Source organism: Haematobia irritans, chromosome 3, assembly GCF_050003625.1.
Source record: "Haematobia irritans isolate KBUSLIRL chromosome 3, ASM5000362v1, whole genome shotgun sequence".
NCBI lineage: Eukaryota > Metazoa > Arthropoda > Insecta > Diptera > Muscidae > Haematobia > Haematobia irritans.
The window spans coordinates 68,952,613-68,977,730 of record NC_134399.1 but is presented as its reverse complement, the minus strand read 5'-3'; the positions used below and the strand labels follow the sequence as shown (position 1 = coordinate 68,977,730).

Here is a 25,118-nt window from a genome sequence, read left to right as displayed (position 1 = left end):
AGAAGACTACATTTAGCCAAATTTGGGTAAGATCGGTTGATAAATAAGGCTTTTATGGCCAAATTTAGAAAAACCGGGCGGCACATATATATATGGGAGCTATAGCTAAATCTAAACCGATTTCGATGTATTTTTGCACATATAGTTAGTGCTATAGAAGATTATATTTAGCCAACTTTGAGTAAGATCGGTTGATAAATAAAGGTTTTGTGGCCAAATTTGGGAAAATCGGGCGATACATATATATGAGAGCTATATCTAAATCTGAACCGATTTGGATGAAATTTTGCAGACTTGAAGGGCGATGGAAAATATTGCCTTTTGCCAAATTTGGTGACGATCCGCTTGAAAAAACGCGCAACGTGACCCCATTTGTCGAAATCGGGCGATACATATATATGGAAGCTATATCTAAATTTGATCCGATTTCTTCCAAATTCAATAGCGTTCGTCCTTGTGCCCAAAAAACTCCCTGTACCAAATTTCATCAAAATCGGTTAATAATTGCGACCGGAATCCTGTGAACAACAAATACATGGACAGATGGACGGACGGACACCAAGCGCTAGATCGACTCAGGAGGTGATTCTGAGTCGATCGGTATATATTTTATGGGGTCTAAAATCAATATTTCTGGTAGGCACATTTTTTGGCAGATCAAACTTATTATACCCTGACCACTATGTGGTTTAGGGTATAGAAATGAACCAAGAGCTCAAAAAGCACTTAGAATTTTAATAGCTTGGGATTGTAATGAGAAATTGACTTTTTTAAATTTGAAAAGAAAACTTTTTGAAAACGATTTTTTTTAAATTAAGAGAAGACAGACTTTCGAATTTTGTGTTTATTAAGAAATTTCGATAATCCGTATTACTATTATAAGCAATTAACCATTGGTGAATTTTAGCAAAATGTTTTCAGTGTTTCGTCAGTACTTTGTATTTAAATTTGCAATTTCTTAGTTCAATCTTATAAAATTGAAAGAAAACTATCGATGGGAAATAGTGGAAACTGGGTATTTCGACATTTGCGACTATCGGTTAGTAAGAGAATATATTCTATCGATAATAATTGTTTGAAAACCCGCAGCCACCATAAAAAGGAAACGTTCATAGGTATGTGAAGAGAGACCTCCGGATGACTGACAAATTGTCGAAAAACTAAACATTCAATGGTATGTGAAGAGAGTTCTCGCGATGACTGAGAAATGGGCGAAGGAGAATGGTCCTGTAAAGACAGAACTGGTCATATACTGCAAAGAATCCGGAAGTGGTGCAAAATCGGATCAGAATTTTACATGGGCTCGTCAAAGGACGGCAGTCATTTTCTTACAATTTACATTTTGTATTGGCGAAACAGTAAGAAGAGGCTGTTCGGTTGTGCGTGCTATCGCGAGGCCGAAGAAACATCCGGGCGCAATGCGGTTCTCAAAATAATACCAAATGTGCCAAACTCAGTGGATTACACTCTATTGAAACCCCTTATGGACAAGAAATTTGAAATACCAATTCCCAACAGTGAGGCGCGGTGTACGCAGGCCCCGGACGGGGCTACTATCTCTGTAAAATTGAAAGTGAAACTTTGGTCATATGAGTCTAATTCGGGCGAAAGACATATATGGGAGCCATGCTTAACTCTGAACCGATTTAAGGGTACATTGTAGCTAGAATGTCAATTCTAGTATATGTGGACTCTATATCTTAATCTGAACCAAATTCGGCATTCTTGACGACACTGACAGTTGTAGCACTTGTGAAAATTTTTAATTAAATCAGAATAAAAAATGAATCGAACGATATACATGGGAACTATATCTAAATCAGAACCGATTTCTTACAAAATCATAATTCAAACACATATCTGTGCCAAATTTGAAGCCTATAGGTCTTAAATTGCGACCTACTCTTTGGTTACTATATTGCCTTAAGCAATATTGTCAAAGACACAATATGTCTGTCTTATCTGCTTACACAGAAAAAAAAACATGAACATTTTCCCAATTAAAGTTGAGGTTTAAAAAATATTCAATTAAAACTGTAATTGATTCAACAAATTTTTTAATTGAAACAAAAATCAATCACAAAAATTAATAGTAGCAATTAATTTTTTAATTGATACTATCATTTCTGTGACTGAAGTCATTTCAAGTAAAAATAAATTGGATCAATTAATTTCGTGATTGAAGACAAAAAATATTTTTTTTTGTGTGTATGGGTGTTTAAAACATATGTAAATACTAACTTACAATGCCCCGCTCCACACAGTGGTGTAGAGTATAAAATTAAGCATTAAAGTACTTGTGTACACCCAAAGAAAAATTTTTTAGTAGGGACAGCAGAAAGTCTGCGGAAAAAGGGAAAGCAGTCACTGTTTGCCGAAATAGCAAACATTGTCTGCAATTTTTTAAGCTCGATTACATTAAAACATGTTTTAGCTTGGCTGAAACAAACAAAAAAGGCAACTTAGGAGCTATCGTAACACAATTAAAATAATATTTTATGAATATCTATAGCATTTGCCCAAAAATCTGAATATTTATCAAATTGAGTCATTAAAGCAAACAAAATGTTTGGTGATTGTAATTAAGGTAGAATTACATACCATGCGTTCAATGCGTACAATGCGACCGATGATTGAAGAGTTGAAATTTCTCTTTGAAATCAAAAGCTAGAATAGTCTGCCGCAAACAGAAAAAATCAACCCTTCCATCAACGCACGGATTGACGCATGGTGTGTAATTCAACCTTTAGGAGCTTGTAAGTATAGTACAGTGCAAAAATATACCAAAAAATACTTTTGGTTCCTTAATATGCTTTGTGTTTTACTTGACCACAATGATTCTTTTACAACTATGTTAAAATGCACTTTTTCTGATTGTTTGAAGGGGCTCCAATTGGCGTCGTTCTAAATTTATCTAAAAAGGCACCTAATAATTGCACTCATGCGAAACTTTTTTGTAGTAACTTGGCGTGGTAGAACTTCTCAATAGTGATGGCGCTTTACCGACGAGTTTTGGACGTCGTATAGATTGTTTTCGACGTGGTGGGGATTCTCAGAAGTGCCGTCAAATTCAAAAAATATTGGCAGGGTAATTGGAAATGCTGTTATTTATTCAAAATGTTAATTGGGCTAATTAATATTTTAATTAAAACTGTTCATTTTCTTAACTGACCTTGTTTTTTTACTTTAAGTAAAAAGTCAATTGTATCAGTTAATTTTATTATGAATAAATAATTAAATTTTAAAATAAATCAATCAAAAACCAATTGAAAGAGGAAATGAAGTTTAATAAATATCCCTGACTCGTAAGTGACACTACAATAATCGCCAACTGTGATGGGGAAGCATATCAGAAAGTACAAAATGTACATGAAGGCGTTTCACAAAATATAAAATGGCTCTTGTAACAATAGTGATGGCAAAATACTTTCATGTACACTTCATACTTTTTCATATGCTTCCCCCATCACAGTTGGCGATTGTTGTAGTGTCACTTACGAGTCTGTGGTAGCGATGAGGATGAAACGGAACTTTGAAATGCTGGCAGAGTTTATAAGAATTTATAAATGTTTAATAAAAAAATAAACATATAAACAATTGTGTTTTACTCGAGCACAATGATTTTTTACAACTATCTTAAAATACACTTTTTCTTTTCTTTTTTTAATAATTCTAATTCTAATTCTAATTAACTCTGCAATTGATGCTATCCTTTTCGTGAAAGAATCAGTTACAATTAAAGGTGAGTACTATGTTGGGTTTTCGAGTTGAAAATCACTTTATTTTCGCGATTACTTGTCCTGAAATAATCAAAATTATAAATGAAAACAAACATATTCCCATAATGTCTTGCCGAAATTTAGAGCAACAAGAAAATGGACATCAATTGAGTTAATTTGTCTGCTTTATATTGAACTGTTTTAATAAAGTAACCCGAAAGTTTCAACTCGAAAAGCGAATGATTAATTTCGTGATCGAATCATACATTTTTTCAGTGTAATCTGGATGTTATTGTTTTGATTGACCGTAAAATGAGCATATATTACTATAAAATCCCCACCGTTTGTGCAAGGTACATAAGCGATTCACAACTCTCTACCTGTTTAACTCTCCAAAAATTTAAGATAAGAGTTTTGACTCGTTATGACAATAAATTATTTTCTTCTTTTTTAAGTCTCCAAAAGATAGAGAAGAAACATCCGGGCGCAATGCGGTTCTCAAAATAATACCAAATGTGCCAAACTCAGTGGATTACACTCTATTGAAACCCCTTATGGACAAGAAATTTGAAATACCAATTCCCAACAGTGAGGCGCGGTGTACGCAGGCCCCGGACGGGGCTACTATCTCTGTAAAATTGAAAGTGAAACTTTGGTCATATGAGTCTAATTCGGGCGAAAGACATATATGGGAGCCATGCTTAACTCTGAACCGATTTAAGGGTACATTGTAGCTAGAATGTCAATTCTAGTATATGTGGACTCTATATCTTAATCTGAACCAAATTCGGCATTCTTGACGACACTGACAGTTGTAGCACTTGTGAAAATTTTTAATTAAATCAGAATAAAAAATGAATCGAACGATATACATGGGAACTATATCTAAATCAGAACCGATTTCTTACAAAATCATAATTCAAACACATATCTGTGCCAAATTTGAAGCCTATAGGTCTTAAATTGCGACCTACTCTTTGGTTACTATATTGCCTTAAGCAATATTGTCAAAGACACAATATGTCTGTCTTATCTGCTTACACAGAAAAAAAAACATGAACATTTTCCCAATTAAAGTTGAGGTTTAAAAAATATTCAATTAAAACTGTAATTGATTCAACAAATTTTTTAATTGAAACAAAAATCAATCACAAAAATTAATAGTAGCAATTAATTTTTTAATTGATACTATCATTTCTGTGACTGAAGTCATTTCAAGTAAAAATAAATTGGATCAATTAATTTCGTGATTGAAGACAAAAAATATTTTTTTTTGTGTGTATGGGTGTTTAAAACATATGTAAATACTAACTTACAATGCCCCGCTCCACACAGTGGTGTAGAGTATAAAATTAAGCATTAAAGTACTTGTGTACACCCAAAGAAAAATTTTTTAGTAGGGACAGCAGAAAGTCTGCGGAAAAAGGGAAAGCAGTCACTGTTTGCCGAAATAGCAAACATTGTCTGCAATTTTTTAAGCTCGATTACATTAAAACATGTTTTAGCTTGGCTGAAACAAACAAAAAAGGCAACTTAGGAGCTATCGTAACACAATTAAAATAATATTTTATGAATATCTATAGCATTTGCCCAAAAATCTGAATATTTATCAAATTGAGTCATTAAAGCAAACAAAATGTTTGGTGATTGTAATTAAGGTAGAATTACATACCATGCGTTCAATGCGTACAATGCGACCGATGATTGAAGAGTTGAAATTTCTCTTTGAAATCAAAAGCTAGAATAGTCTGCCGCAAACAGAAAAAATCAACCCTTCCATCAACGCACGGATTGACGCATGGTGTGTAATTCAACCTTTAGGAGCTTGTAAGTATAGTACAGTGCAAAAATATACCAAAAAATACTTTTGGTTCCTTAATATGCTTTGTGTTTTACTTGACCACAATGATTCTTTTACAACTATGTTAAAATGCACTTTTTCTGATTGTTTGAAGGGGCTCCAATTGGCGTCGTTCTAAATTTATCTAAAAAGGCACCTAATAATTGCACTCATGCGAAACTTTTTTGTAGTAACTTGGCGTGGTAGAACTTCTCAATAGTGATGGCGCTTTACCGACGAGTTTTGGACGTCGTATAGATTGTTTTCGACGTGGTGGGGATTCTCAGAAGTGCCGTCAAATTCAAAAAATATTGGCAGGGTAATTGGAAATGCTGTTATTTATTCAAAATGTTAATTGGGCTAATTAATATTTTAATTAAAACTGTTCATTTTCTTAACTGACCTTGTTTTTTTACTTTAAGTAAAAAGTCAATTGTATCAGTTAATTTTATTATGAATAAATAATTAAATTTTAAAATAAATCAATCAAAAACCAATTGAAAGAGGAAATGAAGTTTAATAAATATCCCTGACTCGTAAGTGACACTACAATAATCGCCAACTGTGATGGGGAAGCATATCAGAAAGTACAAAATGTACATGAAGGCGTTTCACAAAATATAAAATGGCTCTTGTAACAATAGTGATGGCAAAATACTTTCATGTACACTTCATACTTTTTCATATGCTTCCCCCATCACAGTTGGCGATTGTTGTAGTGTCACTTACGAGTCTGTGGTAGCGATGAGGATGAAACGGAACTTTGAAATGCTGGCAGAGTTTATAAGAATTTATAAATGTTTAATAAAAAAATAAACATATAAACAATTGTGTTTTACTCGAGCACAATGATTTTTTACAACTATCTTAAAATACACTTTTTCTTTTCTTTTTTTAATAATTCTAATTCTAATTCTAATTAACTCTGCAATTGATGCTATCCTTTTCGTGAAAGAATCAGTTACAATTAAAGGTGAGTACTATGTTGGGTTTTCGAGTTGAAAATCACTTTATTTTCGCGATTACTTGTCCTGAAATAATCAAAATTATAAATGAAAACAAACATATTCCCATAATGTCTTGCCGAAATTTAGAGCAACAAGAAAATGGACATCAATTGAGTTAATTTGTCTGCTTTATATTGAACTGTTTTAATAAAGTAACCCGAAAGTTTCAACTCGAAAAGCGAATGATTAATTTCGTGATCGAATCATACATTTTTTCAGTGTAATCTGGATGTTATTGTTTTGATTGACCGTAAAATGAGCATATATTACTATAAAATCCCCACCGTTTGTGCAAGGTACATAAGCGATTCACAACTCTCTACCTGTTTAACTCTCCAAAAATTTAAGATAAGAGTTTTGACTCGTTATGACAATAAATTATTTTCTTCTTTTTTAAGTCTCCAAAAGATAGAGATTACGGATTTGATCGTAATCTACTGAGTAGCAGGTAAATGCCACATACCACAAATTATAAGGTATATTACTGTACATTTGTTTTCGCAGAAATTGGTAAATATACCATTTTTGAGGAATGCTCTATTGTTCGAGATATAAATTCCTATATTTAAAGGACAAGGGTTAGAGGGTATTTTGCTCATTTGGAATGACGACCAAGAAGAGTATACAATATATCTTTGTTTACATAAACATTTGAAGGGAAAAGGATATAAAACGTCCACGGCATGTTGTTTATATTAATGACTTCCTATCACTTGTGGATTTTAGCTAAAAATAAAATGGTCTCCGTTTAAATGACGGGAATTATGTTCCTTTGGAATACACGAATCTAAACAAAAATCCTAGCAAAATGATATATATGTATGTATATATGAGTAGAAAATTGTCTTTTGGATCCAATTTTTATACCCACCACTTTATGATGGCGATTCCGTTGTCATCCCTTTTGTAACACATCGAAATATCGATTTGCGACTACATAAAGTACAAATATTCTTGATCAGGGAGAAGTTCTTAGACGATATAACGACGTTCGTCTGTCTGTTGTAATCAATCTACAGCCTTCAATAATGCAGCAATCGTTTGCACAAACTCGTCTTTTGTCAGCAGGCAGGTCATGTTCGAAAATGGGCTATATCGGTCAATGTTTCGATAGAGTTCCCTATAAGCCGATCCACCGATTTGATCTCTTCAGCACATAAACGCCGCCACTTTTGTCCGATTTTCAATTTAGGTCCAAAAAGAACTGTGCTAAGTGTGGTGTATATGAGTCCATGTTTTGATATGGGCCTCATATAGACAGATTTTTCCGATTGACTTCATGGGGGCATGGAAGCCACAATTTTGATCAGATTTGCTTGAAATTTTAAATCCGATGGTATTTTAGGGCCATAAAGAGTTGTGCCAAATTTGCTATAAATGGGTCAATGTTTTGATATAGTCTCCATATAAATCGACACCGCTTTGATTTTTGAGCATAAAAATTCCGCTATTTTTGGAAATCTAGAGGTATTTAGTTTTATACAGAATTATTCCATATTTGGTGTACATTGTTCCATGTTTTATGTAGTCCTATATAGACCGATCTCCTGATTTGACTTCCTAAGGGCACGGAAGCCTGAATTTTCATCCAATTTACGTGCATACACTTCGTTAAGAACTGTGCAAAATATTGTATATATCGGTATATGTTTTGACATAGCCACCATAAGACGGATCTCCCCATTAGACTTCTTGAGGGCATGGAAGCTGCAATTTTCATCGGGTTTGCTTGAACTTTGAGATATAGAGTTATTTTAGGAACCGCACACTAGATATGCTAATGTTCTTAAGACGTCAGATTTCACTCCTGATATCTGCTATAACGGGTCGCTGCCTGATAGGCGATTTTGCAAAAACTATTGGTGCAAAGTATAATGACTACTGTAAGAGCTGTCATGATGCGGAGGAAAAGGAATCGATTAAACACCTCTTGTGTGAGTGTCCTACATTTTGTGCAAGGCGTAAGCGAATTTTTGAGGCATATAGCTTTAGATAACTGGCGGACTTGGAAAAAGATAGCTTAAGCAGTCTGGTAATGATTTTGGAACAATCTGGTTGGTTCAACAGAAGAAAATAATCGAGAAGGTTCAGCGGTTAAAACTAGAAGTGCCCATATGTAATAGGTACTGTGGTATCACAATGGACTGAATAGTCTAAGTGAGCCTGAAACTTAATCGGGCTGCCACTTTAACCTAAACTAACCTAGGGCCCTAGAGAGCTGTGACAAATTTGGTACATGTTTTTATAAAACTCACATATAAATCGATCTCCCAATTTGACTTTGAGATCATATGCTATGCCTATGGGAGCCACCGTGGTGCAATGGTTAGCATGCCCGCCTTGCATACACAAGGTCATGGGTTCGACCCCTGCTTCGACCTAATACCAAAACAATTTTCAGCGGTGGATTATCCCACCTCAGTAATGCTGGTGACATTTCTGAGTGTTTCAAAGCTTCTCTAAGTGGTTTCACTGCAATGTGGAACGCCGTTTGGACTCGGCTATAAAAAGGAGGTCCCTTGTAATTGAGCTTAACATGGAATCGAGCAGTGATAAGGGAGAAGTTCACCACTGTGGTATCACAATGGACTGAATAGTCTAAGTTAGCCTGAAACTTAATCGGGCTGCCGCTTTAACCTACCCTAACCTAGGGCGGCGACCGGACATATCCCCCAACAGACATTTCGCCCAAAATGATTTTTGGGCGTTATGACCTCCAAAGGGGCGGTCACATCGCCCAATTTTAGTTTGGGCTTTATGTCCTCCCTCATCGCGGTCATATGTCCCAAAAAATAGGCGGTCAAAACGCCCAATATTTTATGGGGAAAATAATGTCGGAATAGAAATAAAAAACTGTCCTAAATGAAGTAGTTTTTATCCCCAATTTTGGTTAACTAAATACGTACGGAATTTAATTGAAAATGCCGTAAGTAGAAAGACAGTGCAGATCTCGTGGTCTATAAGAAAATTAAGGAGAAAATGGTGCAAAACGCTCCAAAAAGTCCCCAAGAACTTGCCAAATCAGAACATATGAGTGAATACTAAATGTGCGAAAGTGTGCCGGGAAAGATATTTTATCAAACCACTATTAATGGAAGCCGATTTGACATACAGTCTCTTTGTGTTCCAACCCAGTAACTGAAATAATGAATGAATGAAATATGGATGATGGAGATGCTATTGTTTTATTGATGTCACTTTTTCGGTCGTTGTTAAATTCATCACATTCAGTTCGTCCTCAAATCCTAGCGATTTTCAGTTTATTATCTTGTTCTAAACATTAAAATTGGAAAGAGATGAGATGATCGACGTGCTGCTGATGGGTACTTGAAAAAAATCGCGCGCGCGATTTATTTCAAGTACCCATCAGCAGCACGTCGATCATCTCATCTGCCTCTAAATCGCGCGCGCGAATCCTTTTTTAAATTCTCACATTCAGTTCATCCTCACATTCTTGCAACTTTCGTTTTATTATCTTGTTCTAAACATTAAAATTGGAAAGAGATGAGATGATCGATGTGCTGCTGATGGGTACTTGAAATAAATCGCGCGCGCGATTTTTTTCACTTACCCATCAGCAGCAAATCGATCATCTCATCTCGTTCCAATTTTCAGTTTAAAATACATAATTTTCAATTCAGCATTTGTTTGGTTTGTTCAAAAGAAAAAAATTATCAATTTCCGAATTCTCATGTTTCAATATATAAATTCAAATGTCTTGGAGCTTAAACCGACCTATTTCACGAGCGAAATAGGTCTTCGTAGTGCCACTTTAGCCGCTTTTCCATTTCAATCGTACGCTGAGAAGAAAAATGGTCAAAAATTCTGTTCCAGCCAAAAACAATTAAAACAAACGATGAAGCCAAGATATGCTAGTTTTACATCTTCTTCCAGCATATACAATAAAAGCAGGATTCGATATTTGTCAATAAGAGGCATATATATCTATTAAATATTAAAAAAAAAAATTAATGGATAGATGATGTAGTCATATCTAGCTTCTGAATGATTTAAAAAAATACATTTTGTTATTTTAAACTATTGTTTATATTCAATAATATTCAAACGGTCATAACACCCACATTTTTTTATGGGGCTTATGACCGCGATGAGGGAGGACATAAAGCCCAAACTAAAATTGGGCGATGTGACCGCCCCAATGGAGGTCATAACGCCCAAAAATCATTTTGGGCGAAATGTCCGTTGGGGGATATGTCCGGTCGCCACCTAGGGCCCTAAAGAGCTGTGACAAATTTGCTACAAATGGGTCCATGTTTTTATAAAACTCACATATAAATCGATCTCCCGATTTGACTTCTTGAGGCCGCGGATCGATATTTTAATCCGTTTTGCTTAAAATATAAAATCTAGAGGTAATATGCTATGCATATGGGAGCCACCGTGGTGCAATGGTTTGCATGCCCGCCTTGCATACACAAGGTCGTGGGTTCGATTCCTGCTTCGACCTAACACCAAAACAATTTCAGCGGTGGATTATCCCACCTCAGTAATGCTGGTGACATTTCTGAGTGTTTCAAAGCTTCTCTAAGTGGTTTCACTGCAATGTGGAACGCCGTTCGGACTCGGCTATAAAAAGGAGGTTCCTTGTGATAAGAGAGAAGTTCACCAATGTGGTATCACAATGGACTAAGTGAGCCTGATCGGGCTGCCCTTACCTATGCTATGCAAATGTTATTTATATATACTATTAAGTCGTACTTAAACCATACGTATCTGTCATCTTGACTATATATTCATTTGGAAAGTCAATCTTCTATTAATGCATAAAAATATGTTAAATGTGATGTGATAGTCGTATAAATGTTATATTTTTGAGAATTTATAAATTTTTAATAAAATTAATAAACATCTAAACAATCGTGTTTTACTTGACCACAATGATTCTTTTACAACTATCTTAAAATGCACTTTGTCTGATTGTTTGAAGGGGCTCTTATTGGCGTCCTTCTAAATGTATCCAGAAGGGCTCCTAATAATTGCACTCATGCGATACTTTTTTGTAGTAACTTGGCGTGGTACAACTTCTCAATTGTGACGGCGCTTTTCCGAGAAGTTTTAGATATCTTATACGAATGTTTTCGACGTAGTGGGGATTCTCAGAAGCGCCCCCAAATTCAAAAAATTTTGGCAGGGGAGTTACAAGTTGCAAATTACATGTTGTAGCGTCTATTAGCCAGTGCTTTTATTCCCAATGGAGGCAGCGTGTCTGGAAAAATATTTGAAAAACTATCACTGTTATGAAGAAAATTCATAGATTTTTATAATTTGAATTTTGAATACAAACCGTTAATTTTGTTTTCTTTTGTCGTTAATTTGAAGAATGTCGATTTGTCGAACGATACGTTTTATGTAAAATTTTGTTTTAATTCACGTCATTTCCGATTGCTATATGAATTACTTTTGTAGTAGCATTTTCGTTACCGGTTATTTTACGTATTTATTTATGTATGTATGTATTAGTAATCCTGAATTTACAGGGATTCGCCAAAATTTTTAGCCGGATTTAAATAGAATTAAGTAAGTTTTTTTTTTTATTACATTCTTTATATACTTTATGTAAAATCATTTTATTATTTTAGATAATAAAACTCCATTCTTTTGTATTCGCTACGTGCGATTTCGTTAATTGGCGTTTTTATTATAATTCAATTTTTTTTCAACGTGTTACAGCCGTAACACCACAGTTGCTGCCGCAACATTTTTTATTATTTAATTCTATGCCCCTATGGCAAGAATTTCGTTTTTGATTTAATGCCCCGCCGAAGTTCTCGTTTGAGAGAAAAGATGTCGACGAATACTAAGATGATAACTTTGCCGAATCCTGATGAAGATGCCTCCGGAGCCACCGGATCATCAGACAACGAAAACGAAAAAACTATCATTCAGGTTGATTTGGTTGCCGAGTTAAAGGAGGAGATTCGTACGCTGAAGGAATCTTTTAAAATGCTCACCATGACTACTGCCACGTCACAACCACATCAACAAGCCTATGCCCACCAGTTGCCCACTGGAACAACCGAGAATTTGCCGAATAATGTCGCCATACCTGCCACTACTACGGACAGTAGTTATGTACATGCGTTGCCGCCTGATAATAATAAGATAAGTATTTCACCATTTTCTTTGCCATCCTCGTATATGCCTTATTATTCTAATGTACAAATGCCACGACAATATGTGCCCTTAAGTACGCAAACGCCACCTTTTAATCACATAGCCCAATCTATACTCATGCCACCTCACACAACAACGACTGTGCCATCACAGACAAATCAAATGTATAATTATTCGCCATACATGCCGATCAACCATTCGCAGACAAACACAACAACATGCCCAACATCGTCAACAACACGCCCTGTAAGCACGACGGCTGCTACGAACTGGACAATGCCTCGCCAAGATTACCAGCCATTCCGAAAACTTTTTGACCTGCCAGAGTTCAACGGCCAGCCTGAGCAATGGCCAATGTTTTCTGTGTCATATAATGAAACAACACAATACTACGGATACTCAAATCTAGAAAATTTATTTCGTTTACAAAAATCTTTAAAAGGAGATGCTAGATCCAAAGTGGAAGCATATCTTATTCATCCTGAGAGTGTTGAACAAATAATGAAAACTTTGGAATTCCACTATGGACGGCCACACATTATTATCCGAAGCCAAATAGCTAAAGTAAGAGGCTTTCCTGCTATTTCTGGAAGAAAAATCTCAGACATTATAAATTTTTCTACGATGGTTTCAAATCTTACAATGTTTTTGGAAAATGCCGGCGCTACACCACATCTTTGCAATCCGACACTTGTGGATGAACTTGTCAACAAGTTGCCGTTGACAAAACGAGAGGAGTGGGTGAAATACTCAATGTGTAATTTAGACCAATATCCAAGTGTGCGGCAATTTAGCGAATGGCTCCAAAACGTTGCCACATATATTTCGTTAGCAGTAGAAACTGATGGAAGCACTGAGGACTTTTCAAAGAATATACGTGCTAGGACAAAACAATCTTTTGTAATCGCCACTGATGATCGTTCACAGACAAGTTGTGTTAATTGCCAAAACAACCACCATTTAAGTCAATGTTCCAAATTCAAGAATGCAGCGACAGCAGAACGATGGAAAATCGTAAAAGACAATCACCTTTGTTTTTGTTGTATGAAAACAGGGCACACAGCATTTAAATGTACCAATCGTCGCCAATGTGGCATTTCTAATTGTCTTAAATTTCATAATCGTTTACTCCATGAAAATAAAAATGTAAACACTGCCGAAGTTAATAAAAATAAACAAACGAATGAGTCGGCTAGGGATCATACAGAATCGATTACTTTGAATGTAGTTGATATCGATGAAAGTTCTGTAAGCACTATAATCGATAACGATTTAAATATAAAATCATTGTTTAAGTTTCTGCCTGTAACTTTAAAGGGACCAAAAGGTACACAACAGATAATGGCATTTATTGATGATGGGTCTAAAGTTTCACTTTTGGAAGAGGACGTAGCTAAGGAACTAGGGTTCCATGGACCAAAAAATAATTTGACACTTGGATGGATAGGCGGTAGAAAATCTATCGAAACGTCAATGACAATAAATTTGGAAATAGGTGGTACATCTGAAAGGGGTAATTGTTTCCAAATGAGAAACGTTAGAACAACATCAAATTTGAAGCTGCCGCCACAGAGTTTACAACTTGATAAGTTTAAGAAAAGGTTTCCTCAGCTGCAGAAAGTATTTATTGAGGATTATGTAGGTGTCACACCGAAGCTTTTAATTGGCCTGCCACATATAAAATTAGTTCGTCCACACCAAGTGATTAATTTAGATGAAAACTTTTCAGTTCATATGACGAACTTAGGAAATATCTTGTTTGGTTCAAATGAAGAGGTCTATGAGCACAGTGTTTTTGTTATTGAATACAATGTTTTGGACGATATAAAGCAGCACATTTCAAATTATTTTTCTTTGGAAAGCTTTGGTATGAATGCAGCAGAACCGGTTATGGCCGAAGCTGATAAAAGGGCTGCAAATATCCTTGTGAGCACAACAAAAAGAATTGGAAACCAATATGAAACTGGTCTGCTATGGAAGCAGGATATATTTGAACATAAGAAAACTTATTACGCTGCCTTTAAGAGACTTCAAAACGTAGAACTGAAAATGAAAAAAGACAAAGAATTGGCTGAGTGGTACAACAATAAAATTGAGGAATACGTTTTGAAAGGGTATGCCAGAAAACTTGAGCCAGCCGAAGTTTCTATCAACACCGACCGAACATGGTATTTGCCACATTTTGTTGTGGTCAACGTCAACAAAGGGAATAAACGGAGGTTAGTATTTGATGCTGCCGCAAGAGTAGAAGATGAATCATTTAATACGAGGTTGCTGAAAGGGCCGGCCGAATACCAGCCAAAACCACTTTTATCAATTTTATTTAAATTTCGCCAAAGAAAATATGGAATATGTGGAGACATTAGAGAAATGTTTCATAGAGTGCGAATTCGTGAACAGGATCAGCAGGCACAAAGGTTTTTGTGGCGATCGGGTGAGAGCGATAAACCTCCGGATATTTTTGTGATGCAGGCCATGATATTTGGTTCAGTGTGTTCACCATGCTCTGCTCAATACGTGAAGAATTTGAATGCAAAGAGGTATGAGAAGACTGATGCTAGAGCATATCGTGCTATAGTGGATTGTCACTACGTCGATGACTACGTAGATAGCTTTGACACAATTGAGGAGGGTATTACTGTAACCAAAAATGTCTTAAACATTCAAAGAGAGGCAGGCTTTGAGCTCAGAGGCTTCATATCAAACTCAACGGATTTGTGTTGTGCCTTACAAGATGAAGATGTCGCCTGTGAGCTAAAAGATCTTTGTAAGAGCGAGAATAACGCCGAAAAGGTCCTGGGTCTATTTTGGTCTCCTGAAGATGACACATTTCGTTTTATATTGAAATTTTCTCATATTCCTGAAGCTGTTCGTGAGGGTAAACAGAAACCAACAAAAAGCCAAGTCCTTAGTATGGTTATGTCAATTTTTGACCCATTTGGGTTTCTGGCCAATGTTGTCATAAGGTCAAAATTGATACTTCAGGAAATCTGGAATTACAATGTGGACTGGAACAGTACTATTCCTGATGAACTTTATCAGAAGTGGCGTGCGTGGTATATAGAGCTCCAGAATGTGAAAGATTTCAAATTTCCTAGATGCTATGATAAAGCATTTTCAGATTTGTCAGCCTCAATTGAATTGCATATTTTTGCGGATGCAAGCGAGTTGGCATTTGCTGCAGTCGGGTATTGGAGAATAAGCCATAATGGCAATATTAAAGTTGTATTTATAGCCGGAAAATCGAGATGTGCCCCACTGAAACCCCTTTCGATACCTCGGCTAGAATTACAGGCTGCAGTTTTAGGAGTCCGGTTGAAAGAAGCAATAATTTCTAGTCACGATGTAAAACCTAACAGAATAGTATTTTGGTCAGATTCTAAGACAGTGATTAAATGGATTCAGTCGGACAGCCGAATTTACAAACAATTCGTGTCTCACCGAATAGGAGAGATATTGGAATTTTCAGAAGTAAGCCAATGGAGATGGGTTCCAGGATTGCAAAATCCAGCAGATGATGCAACACGACCTCAATTCTTTTCTGGTAAAGTAAAGGAATCGAGATGGTTACATGGACCCTGTTTTTTGAAATGTAATGAGAGTGACTGGCCGATATCACAGGGTGATGCTGACAAACAAATTTGTGATGCTGAATTGAGATCAAAATTTATATTATCGATCGCTGAATCTGATCATTTTATTCCATATGAGTCAAGATCTAAATATAGAACTTTAATTAGAGTGACCTGTTGGGTGATACGAGCAGCACGAATTTTTAAGACTCTGGGAAAGAAACTGGACAAGTCTACTCTAAAACTTCCGTCGTATCTAACATCTGAGGAAATTAAAGAAGCTGAGGTTTTTTGGTGTAAAAAGGCTCAACAAGAAGATTTCAAATCAGAATACGATATTTTGCTGTCAGAAGGAACCGTTAATTCGAAAAGTCATATTTATAAGTTGAGTCCTTTTTTGGGAGAGGACGGACTTATAAGGATTTCTGGTCGTATTAACAATGCACGTTGTGTTGAAGAGCCCACAAAGCAGCCAATTATATTGCCTAAGAGCCATGTAATTACGAGAATTATTGTTAATCAGTATCATAATGATTTTCGACACCAAAACCAGGAATCAATATGCGCAGCTGTTCGTACAAAGTTTTGGGTGCCATCATTGAGACAACTGGTCAGATCCGTAAAGAAGAGTTGCCAGGAGTGCAAGAATAGAAGCGCTGTAGCCATGCCTCCATTGATGGGACAACTACCAGTAGATCGCATCAGTCCTTTTGTCAGGCCGTTTTCTTACACTGGTATTGATTATTTAGGCCCATATTTGGTATCAATAGGACGGCGAAATGAAAAGCGCTGGGTGGCACTTTTCACCTGTATGACTACACGGGCTATTCATCTTGAGTTGTCAAGGGACTTGTCTACCGACGCCGTTATTTTATGCCTGCGAAACTTCATTAACAGACGTGGCGTGCCAGTTCGTATAAGAAGTGACAGGGGAACTAACTTTATTGGTGCCAGCAAGGAGGAATTTGTTTTGAGTGAGGCAGGATTGGCAGATGAGTGTACAAAACGTGGAATAGAATGGGTATTCAATGTTCCGGCTGACCCATCGGCAGGAGGCGCATGGGAAAGAATGGTTCGTGCAGTTAAAAATGTATTGTCTTTCACTCTAAAGGAGAAATGTCCACAAGTCGATACATTGAACAGCTTATTGATTGAAGCGGAGAATTTGGTTAATTCACGACCTCTGACTCATCTCCCAATCGAAAGTGTGGATAGTGAACCACTTACTCCGAACAACTTCTTGCTTGGGTGTCCCAACATAGTACAAACTCCAGCGGTAGGTGAAAAGGTCGTTCTTAGAAAACAATGGCATATTTTACAACAAATAAAACAAACTTTCTGGAAAAGATGGGTGCTGGAATACCTTCCAGAATTAACCAGACGTACAAAGTGGCATAAACGAGTTAAACCGCTGGAAGTGGGCAACGTCGTGGTGATTTGTGATGAAAATGAGGCAAGGGGGCAATGGAAACGTGGTGTGGTTGTGAGAACTTTTCCAGGTGCGGATGGGCAAGTGCGATCAGCGTTGGTGAGAACATCTGTTGGACATTTGAGGCGTCCTGCATCCCGACTTGCTGTTCTTGACGTATGTAGTGAGTCTCCCTGATCGACTCACGGGGGCCGGAGTGTTATGAAGAAAATTCATAGATTTTTATAATTTGAATTTTGAATACAAACCGTTAATTTTGTTTTCTTTTGTCGTTAATTTGAAGAATGTCGATTTGTCGAACGATACGTTTTATGTAAAATTTTGTTTTAATTCACGTCATTTCCGATTGCTATATGAATTACTTTTGTAGTAGCATTTTCGTTACCGGTTATTTTACGTATTTATTTATGTATGTATGTATTAGTAATCCTGAATTTACAGGGATTCGCCAAAATTTTTAGCCGGATTTAAATAGAATTAAGTAAGTTTTTTTTTTTATTACATTCTTTATATACTTTATGTAAAATCATTTTATTATTTTAGATAATAAAACTCCATTCTTTTGTATTCGCTACGTGCGATTTCGTTAATTGGCGTTTTTATTATAATTCAATTTTTTTTCAACGTGTTACAGCCGTAACACCACAGTTGCTGCCGCAACAATCACTTTATTCCATTTGAAAGTCAAAAATTGTTCACCAATATACCTTTCACAATTTTAAGCGAGATAACTATGTTTTCAGCACTTCATTATCATTTTTATTTAAATAAATTATAAGAAGCTAGTTGTGCTTGGTGTTTCACAAAATATAAAATGGCTCTTGTAACAATAGTGATGGCAAAATACTTTCATGCGAATAGTGATGGCAAAATACTATCACAGTTGGCGATTGTTGCAGTGTCACTTACGAGTCTGTGGTAGCGATGAGGATGAAATGGAACTTTGAAATGCTGGCAGGGTAGTGTTATTATATATTTTATTTTAATGAGAATGAATAATTTATACAAAATTCATAGAATTTTGGCTTTGACTTTCAATTTGAAGTGGGGATATCATTCATACAAACTTAAGTTGAAAAGTATTTGCAACGATGTTAATTTCGCATTTGACTCGCATCGAAAATTGTTTGACAAATTTTTTAGTAGCGATGCATTTCAATTTGAGGATTTTAGTAGCGATGCATTTCAATTTGAGGATAACACATGAGAAATTATTGCTAATGTTTGGAATTTCACTGTTGAGGGTAATGTCAGTTTTTTGTTGAGAACGCGATTTTCTCAACAATTTCTCGTCTTAAATATTACTCTTATCCTTTGAAAAATTGTTGACATATAGCATTTTTCAAACGTTTGTGTTTATTGGGTATGCTTTGCTTTCTACCTCCCGTATGAAGTCATGATTTTATGAACGACTTTGTAGAGTAATCGGTTACGATGAAAAATAATCGTTTATCGACAAGATTCTATAGCATACATTATCGTATATTTGCAAATTATTAGATCACTTCGTTTTATCTTCGGTGAATCAATAAAAAGAGAAGATAGAATTGTTAGTAACGAATTGTGCGAACTAAGTTTTGTGTCTTAATCCGTCTGTAGCATGAGCGATTGGGCAAAATCACAGAAGAATCTAACGAACAAAAACATAGAAAAAATGTCTGATGACGCATCTAAATTTTTGGGTGGCATTTTGGGCGATATTAGCTCCAGGTCGGCGTACGCACAGATTGGAATTGGAGCTGCTACAGGATGGGCTACCGGCTTTGCCACAATGAAAATAGGAAAATTTGCAGCATTTGCCATTGGCGGAGGTATTATTCTTATGGAGATTGCACACCAAGAGGGTATCATTGAGATAGACTGGTCAAAGATTTCACGAAAACTAGACAAAGTCACCGACAAAGTTGAGGAAGCGGTAACCGGACAAGAAAGGTCATGGGTGGACAAAGCAGAGCGCATGGTAGACCGTAAACTGGACCGTGCAGAAGACCTAATCAAAAAGAAAACAAAGAAGGCCAGAAAGTGGTATAGCTCACTAATTGGCGATGAGAATGGACCTAAAATAAACGACCTGCACATTTTCCTAACTGCATTCGTAGGAGGTGTTGCTTTGGGCATTGCAAGTTCTTAAATACGAACAAAATTAATCAATAGTTGAATGAATGTATCTCCATAAACTGTATGTTGGAATCACTTCACTTATTATAGCCCACACTTGTGTTTCTCTTTTTCATCATTAATTTACGAGTCGTAATTTTAAAACCAACCAACTATATGTATTTATAATTTATGTTTGTAGTATTTCTACATTTTTATTTTAACCTAGTATTAAAATGCGTTAAATCGAATGAAAGCGAAGAAGTAAAAATAAAATGCGTTGCTCTAGATGGTAATCAACAATACTTGTTTCGTAATATTGTAATTGGAAAAGAAGTTTGAAGCGCATATCAAAGATTCTGCATTTATATAATTCGTGTTATTCATTTGTTTGTAGACTATAAACAAACTATGATGTATTTGCAAATATATGAGTATATACGTATGTATATTAGTTCATATATATGCACATATATGCAAACAGATTGAAAAGAGATAACCTACAGCAAAGTGATAACAGATATCTCTGGAAATAAAAGGAGCTCATGGGCATACCTTTTGTTTCCAAAGAGTAATTGTGGAGATGCTTGTGATGTAGAAGTGGTGATCCTTGTTAATTGAATCGGTGTTCCATGGAACTTTTAATCGCTGTCCATATTGAGTGAATTTGCGATTTGAACCCGACTCATCATATAACTGTCCGCCCATTCCTTAACTGTGTCCCGATGTAGGTTCGCCTCTTTATCCTTTGACAGTTCCAAGCTATCTTACCCCTCGTTCGCCTATTGATGGACAATGTGGTTTATCGTATTTAGCTATAGAACAGTCTACTGAAGTCAGTCAGAAAAGTAGAAGTTGACTTTTTGGTGTCCAACTTCAACTGTGATTTTTTAAAATTTACTTTTCATGATTTTCAAAAATTGGTTTTTGGCATTGGCCAACATCGACAAATCGCTTTCCAATTGATATTGCAATGAAATCATCATTGTAAAGATAACAATTTGATCTTCATGTACACCGAATACGCAATTAAATTGCTAAATTTTAAATCGTCAAAAGTAAAATTTTACAAATATTAGTTTCGTAAATTAGTAATTCGGGGTTGGCACCAAATGGCGTATATATAGGCATCAGACAATTCCTAAACTATATAATGAGAATGTGTTGTTTTGACAGGTATGTAAACAACGAAGGCTCTCATGTTTCGAGTCCACAATACAGCATTTGCGGGAAACTTGCGAACAGCGGCTTCAAAGAAGATATAATTTTTGCATCGCATCGTTAAGGGTGGTGAAAAAATTAAATCGTAAAAGCAATTATATGGTTACCCCGGCCATATCTCAACATCGAAAGCAAACTGAAAAGCTGGAAATAATCTTAAGCTGTGTATTTGGTGGACCAGCTGGTTGTGGTGTACCGAGTTAAACGATCAGAGGTGTACCGAGTGAAACGATCACAATTGAATTTGAGACGAACTTGTGATAAACGGCCACAATATTTAGAAAGACACGACTAGGTGATTATGCATCACTATAACGGTCGGCCACATGTTGCAAAAACCATAAATTATTTTTTGGAAACAATCAAAATGAAAATTTCTACCTCAAGTTGGATCGATTCGCGGTTTGAGCCAAACGGCGTGTCGTTCTTCGTCGGTGTATCCGTATGTTGCGCCACAGATAAAAATTGAAATTTTTTTCATTAATCATAATTGCTAATATATAGTATGTTGGAATACGCAAATAACAAATTTAAATTTCTTGCAAATTATTGAACATTCTCTTAAATTCCTACGAATCAATATTACACACACTACTTTTCGTTCAACATTATTTTTATTTATATTTCTACATAATCGAAATACTTTTCCTGAATTGAAATTACATCCAATTCATCCTTCTACCATGACGGTTGCTCTCGTCCTCCAGGGCGACCATACAGAGCACTTTTGTCTCTGAACATTGTCATGCGTTCAGTTTCTTTCTTGTCCAAGAAATGGCCAATTGCGAAACCAATGAAGGGAAGCACTCCCCAGACATAACTTTTGTTAATGCCAAGAACCATGTTGTTTTCCTATTGATGCTTCAACAACTCTTGAACTTTGGCGATTTCTTTCTGTGTCTTTTTCCACTGCTGGGTATGGGACCAGTCGGCAAATATTGTGGCTGCTGTGAATGTGGGAAAGAATATGACTGCTCCGTATTTCGATGCCAGGCGAGAAATAGCACTACCGGCCATGAACGCTAGGAAACAAAACAACATAGAACATTACGTAAGTAACAGGAAAGCAACCAAGTGGGGAAATGTTATGGGTTTTCACACTTCATATGTAAATTAAAATTAAGGGAAAATATATTTAAATGTAGTTTTTTACTTTTTTTTATGGATTTTGCTCTTATTTCTTAAAATTATTCAATACAACTCACTCCGAACCAACCTTTAAAAATTTGCGTTTTTAATATCCGTACTTGCTTTTATTTACGTTTTGACAACCATTTGACATATGCAAAAGCTGCCAGATTTTATAGTTTATTAGCTCCTTAGTTTTTTAATAGATTTGTTCGTGGTCATTTGATATCACGCTTTTGCGTGGCAACGGGGATTTCAAAATTCGAAAAATCTGAAAATGATAGACCTCGAAATTGATTAATCATTTCATAATATATTGATAAATGTGTAAAGCTATTACACGCAAGCAGTCCTAGTTCTATAATACAAGTAACAAATAAGATTCACTATATCAAACCAATATCTTAATTACATTTATTCAATACATAGCTGAAAAAACTATGTATTGAATAAATGTAATTAAGATATTGGTTTGATATAGTGAATCTTATTTGTTACTTGTATTATAGAAATACATAATTCACATTCAAATATACATATGTGTGTGTCTGTTTGTTTATTATCGGAACAAAAATATGATCTGTGTTTGCGTTATAAACCCACACAAATAATTTTAATAAATTATTTCTTAATTCACATTGCAAATGGCACCATGCTAAAGGGTGATTTGTTAAGAGCTTGATAACTTTAAAAAAAAAAAAACGCATAAAATTTGCAAAATCTCATCGGTTCTTTATTTGAAACGTTAGATTGGTCCATGACATTTACTTTTTGAAGATAATTTCATTTAAATGTTGACCGCGGCTGCGTCTTAGGTGGTCCATTCGGAAAGTCCAATTTTGGGCAACTTTTTCGAGCATTTCGGCCGGAATAGCCCGAATTTCTTCGGAAATGTTGTCTTCCAAAGCTGGAATAGTTGCTGGCTTATTTCTGTAGACTTTAGACTTGACGTAGCCCCACAAAAAATAGTCTAAAGGCGTCAAATCGCATGATCTTGGTGGCCAACTTACCGGTCCATTTCTTGAGATGAATTGTTCTCCGAAGTTTTCCCTCAAAATGGCCATAGAATCGCGAGCTGTGTGGCATGTAGCGCCATCTTGTTGAAACCACATGTCAACCAAGTTCAGTTCTTCCATTTTTGGCAACAAAAAGTTTGTTAGCATCGAACGATAGCGATCGCCATTCACCGTAACGTTGCGTCCAACAGGATCTTTGAAAAAATACGGTCCAATGATTCCACCAGCGTACAAACCACACCAAACAGTGCATTTTTCGGGATGCATGGGCAGTTCTTGAACGGCTTCTGGTTGCTCTTCACTCCAAATGCGGCAATTTTGCTTATTTACGTAGCCATTCAACCAGAAATGAGCCTCATCGCTGAACAAAATTTGTCGATAAAAAAGCGGATTTTCTGCCACTGATTTTGGTAATAAAATTCAATGATTTGCAAGCGTTGCTCGTTAGTAAGTCTATTCATGATGAAATGTCAAAGCATACTGAGCATCTTTCTCTTTGACACCATGTCTGAAATCCCACGTGATCTGTCAAATACTAATGCATGAAAATCCTAACCTCAAAAGAATCACCCTTTATAAACGTCAGTTTTTGAACTCGAAAAAAAACAAACAACCACAAATGAAAAAAATCGATAGTTTTTCACATTTTTTGGTTATATATGGGATTTCGCATCGGAAATCGAACATAGTACTGGTGTTAAGCGGATGATTTTACAATCTTTTGGCATGACAGAAAAATATAGACATTTGGATGAAGAAGCAACTTCTTTGAGCGGGAAAACATGTTGAGAAATTGAAATTAGTCCAAATCCCTTCAAAACCTACCAGGGCACTATCCCTGCCAACATTTTTTGAATTTGACGGCGCTTCTGAGAATACCCACCACATCGAAAACAATCGTATACGACATCCAAAACTCGTCGGAATGGCGCCGTCACTATTGAGAAGTTGTACCATGCCATGTTACTACAAAAAAGTATCGAATGAGTGCAATTATTAGATGCCTTATTAACAAATAAATTTAGAACGACGCCAATAAAAGCCCATTCAAACTATCAGAAAAATTGAATTTTAAGGTAGTTGAAAAAGAATCATTGTGATCAAGTAAACATGATTGTTTAGATGTTTATTAATTTGATTAAACATTTATAAATACTTATAAATATTAAATTAATACGACTATCATATCACATTTAACATAATTTTTGCAGTAATAAAAGAATGATGTTGAGTTACAAGTTATATGTTGCAGTGTCTACCAGCCAGTGTGTTAATTCTCTATGGAGGCAGCGTGTCTGGAAACATATTTGAAAAACTATCACTTTATTCCATTTGGAAAGCCCAAAAATTGTTCACCAATATACCTTTCACAATTTTAAGCGAGATAACGTTTTTATTTAAAACAATTATAAGAAGCTAGATGAGCTTGGTGTGTCACAAAATATAAAATGGCTCTTGTAACAATAGTGATGGCAAAATACTTTCATGAACATTACATACTGTTTCCCCCATCACAGTTGGCGATTGTTGCAGTGTCACTTACGAGTCTGTGGTAGCGATGAGGATGAAATGGAACTTTGAAATGCTGGCAGGGATGGCTGAAATCGCGACTTTAGCGGCAAAAAGTTAAATTTTCAACTTTAAATTTTTAATATTTTCTAGATTGGGTTCACTGCTAATGAATGAATGAATGATATTTTTCAAAAACACTCAGGTTTAAAAATTTTGAAATCTTTGAGTTTTTGTTGGCAATTAACCCTCTAATGCCCAATCCTGGCTTTAGGCGGGCTTCATTAAATAAGGAAGCTTTTGGTAAAACACATAAATTATGAATTTTTCTTGATTAGTTTTCTTGCTGTCGTTAACATTGAATTTTTAATCGGCAGACAAAAAAGAGGGTCAAGAGAAATGATTCGAATTATATTATAGGAATTACATATTGAAGTCTGATGGC

The 25,118-nt window shown here is 35.7% G+C and overlaps 3 protein-coding genes across 5 annotated transcripts; 2 read left to right on the top strand and 1 right to left on the bottom strand.

Moving 5' to 3' along the window:
- The first annotated feature begins 12,371 nt into the window (after window positions 1–12,371).
- Window positions 12,372–17,879, top strand: LOC142230970 (uncharacterized). Its single transcript, XM_075301588.1, has one exon. The coding sequence runs from the start codon at window positions 12,372–12,374 to the stop codon at window positions 17,877–17,879; it is 5,508 nt and encodes a 1,835-aa protein (XP_075157703.1).
- A 1,288-nt stretch (window positions 17,880–19,167) lies between these two features.
- On the top strand, window positions 19,168–20,102 carry LOC142229547 (FUN14 domain-containing protein 1-like). The gene has a single exon (XM_075300113.1). The coding sequence runs from the start codon at window positions 19,303–19,305 to the stop codon at window positions 19,831–19,833; it is 531 nt and encodes a 176-aa protein (XP_075156228.1). The 5' UTR covers window positions 19,168–19,302; the 3' UTR covers window positions 19,834–20,102.
- Window positions 20,103–21,615: 1,513 nt separating this feature from the next.
- On the bottom strand, window positions 21,616–22,365 carry LOC142229928 (NADH dehydrogenase [ubiquinone] 1 beta subcomplex subunit 1-like). 3 transcript variants are annotated; one of them, XM_075300524.1, is made up of 2 exons: window positions 22,237–22,365; window positions 21,616–22,042 (listed from the first exon to the last, which is right to left on the bottom strand). In XM_075300524.1, the coding sequence occupies exon 2, from the start codon at window positions 21,861–21,863 to the stop codon at window positions 21,699–21,701; it is 165 nt and encodes a 54-aa protein (XP_075156639.1). In that variant the 5' UTR covers window positions 21,864–22,042; window positions 22,237–22,365; the 3' UTR covers window positions 21,616–21,698. The 3 variants fall into 3 exon arrangements, with proteins under 3 accessions (XP_075156639.1, XP_075156641.1, XP_075156640.1); XM_075300526.1 differs by having other exon boundaries at window positions 22,226–22,313; XM_075300525.1 differs by having other exon boundaries at window positions 22,174–22,284.
- Between the last annotated feature and the right edge of the window lie 2,753 nt (window positions 22,366–25,118).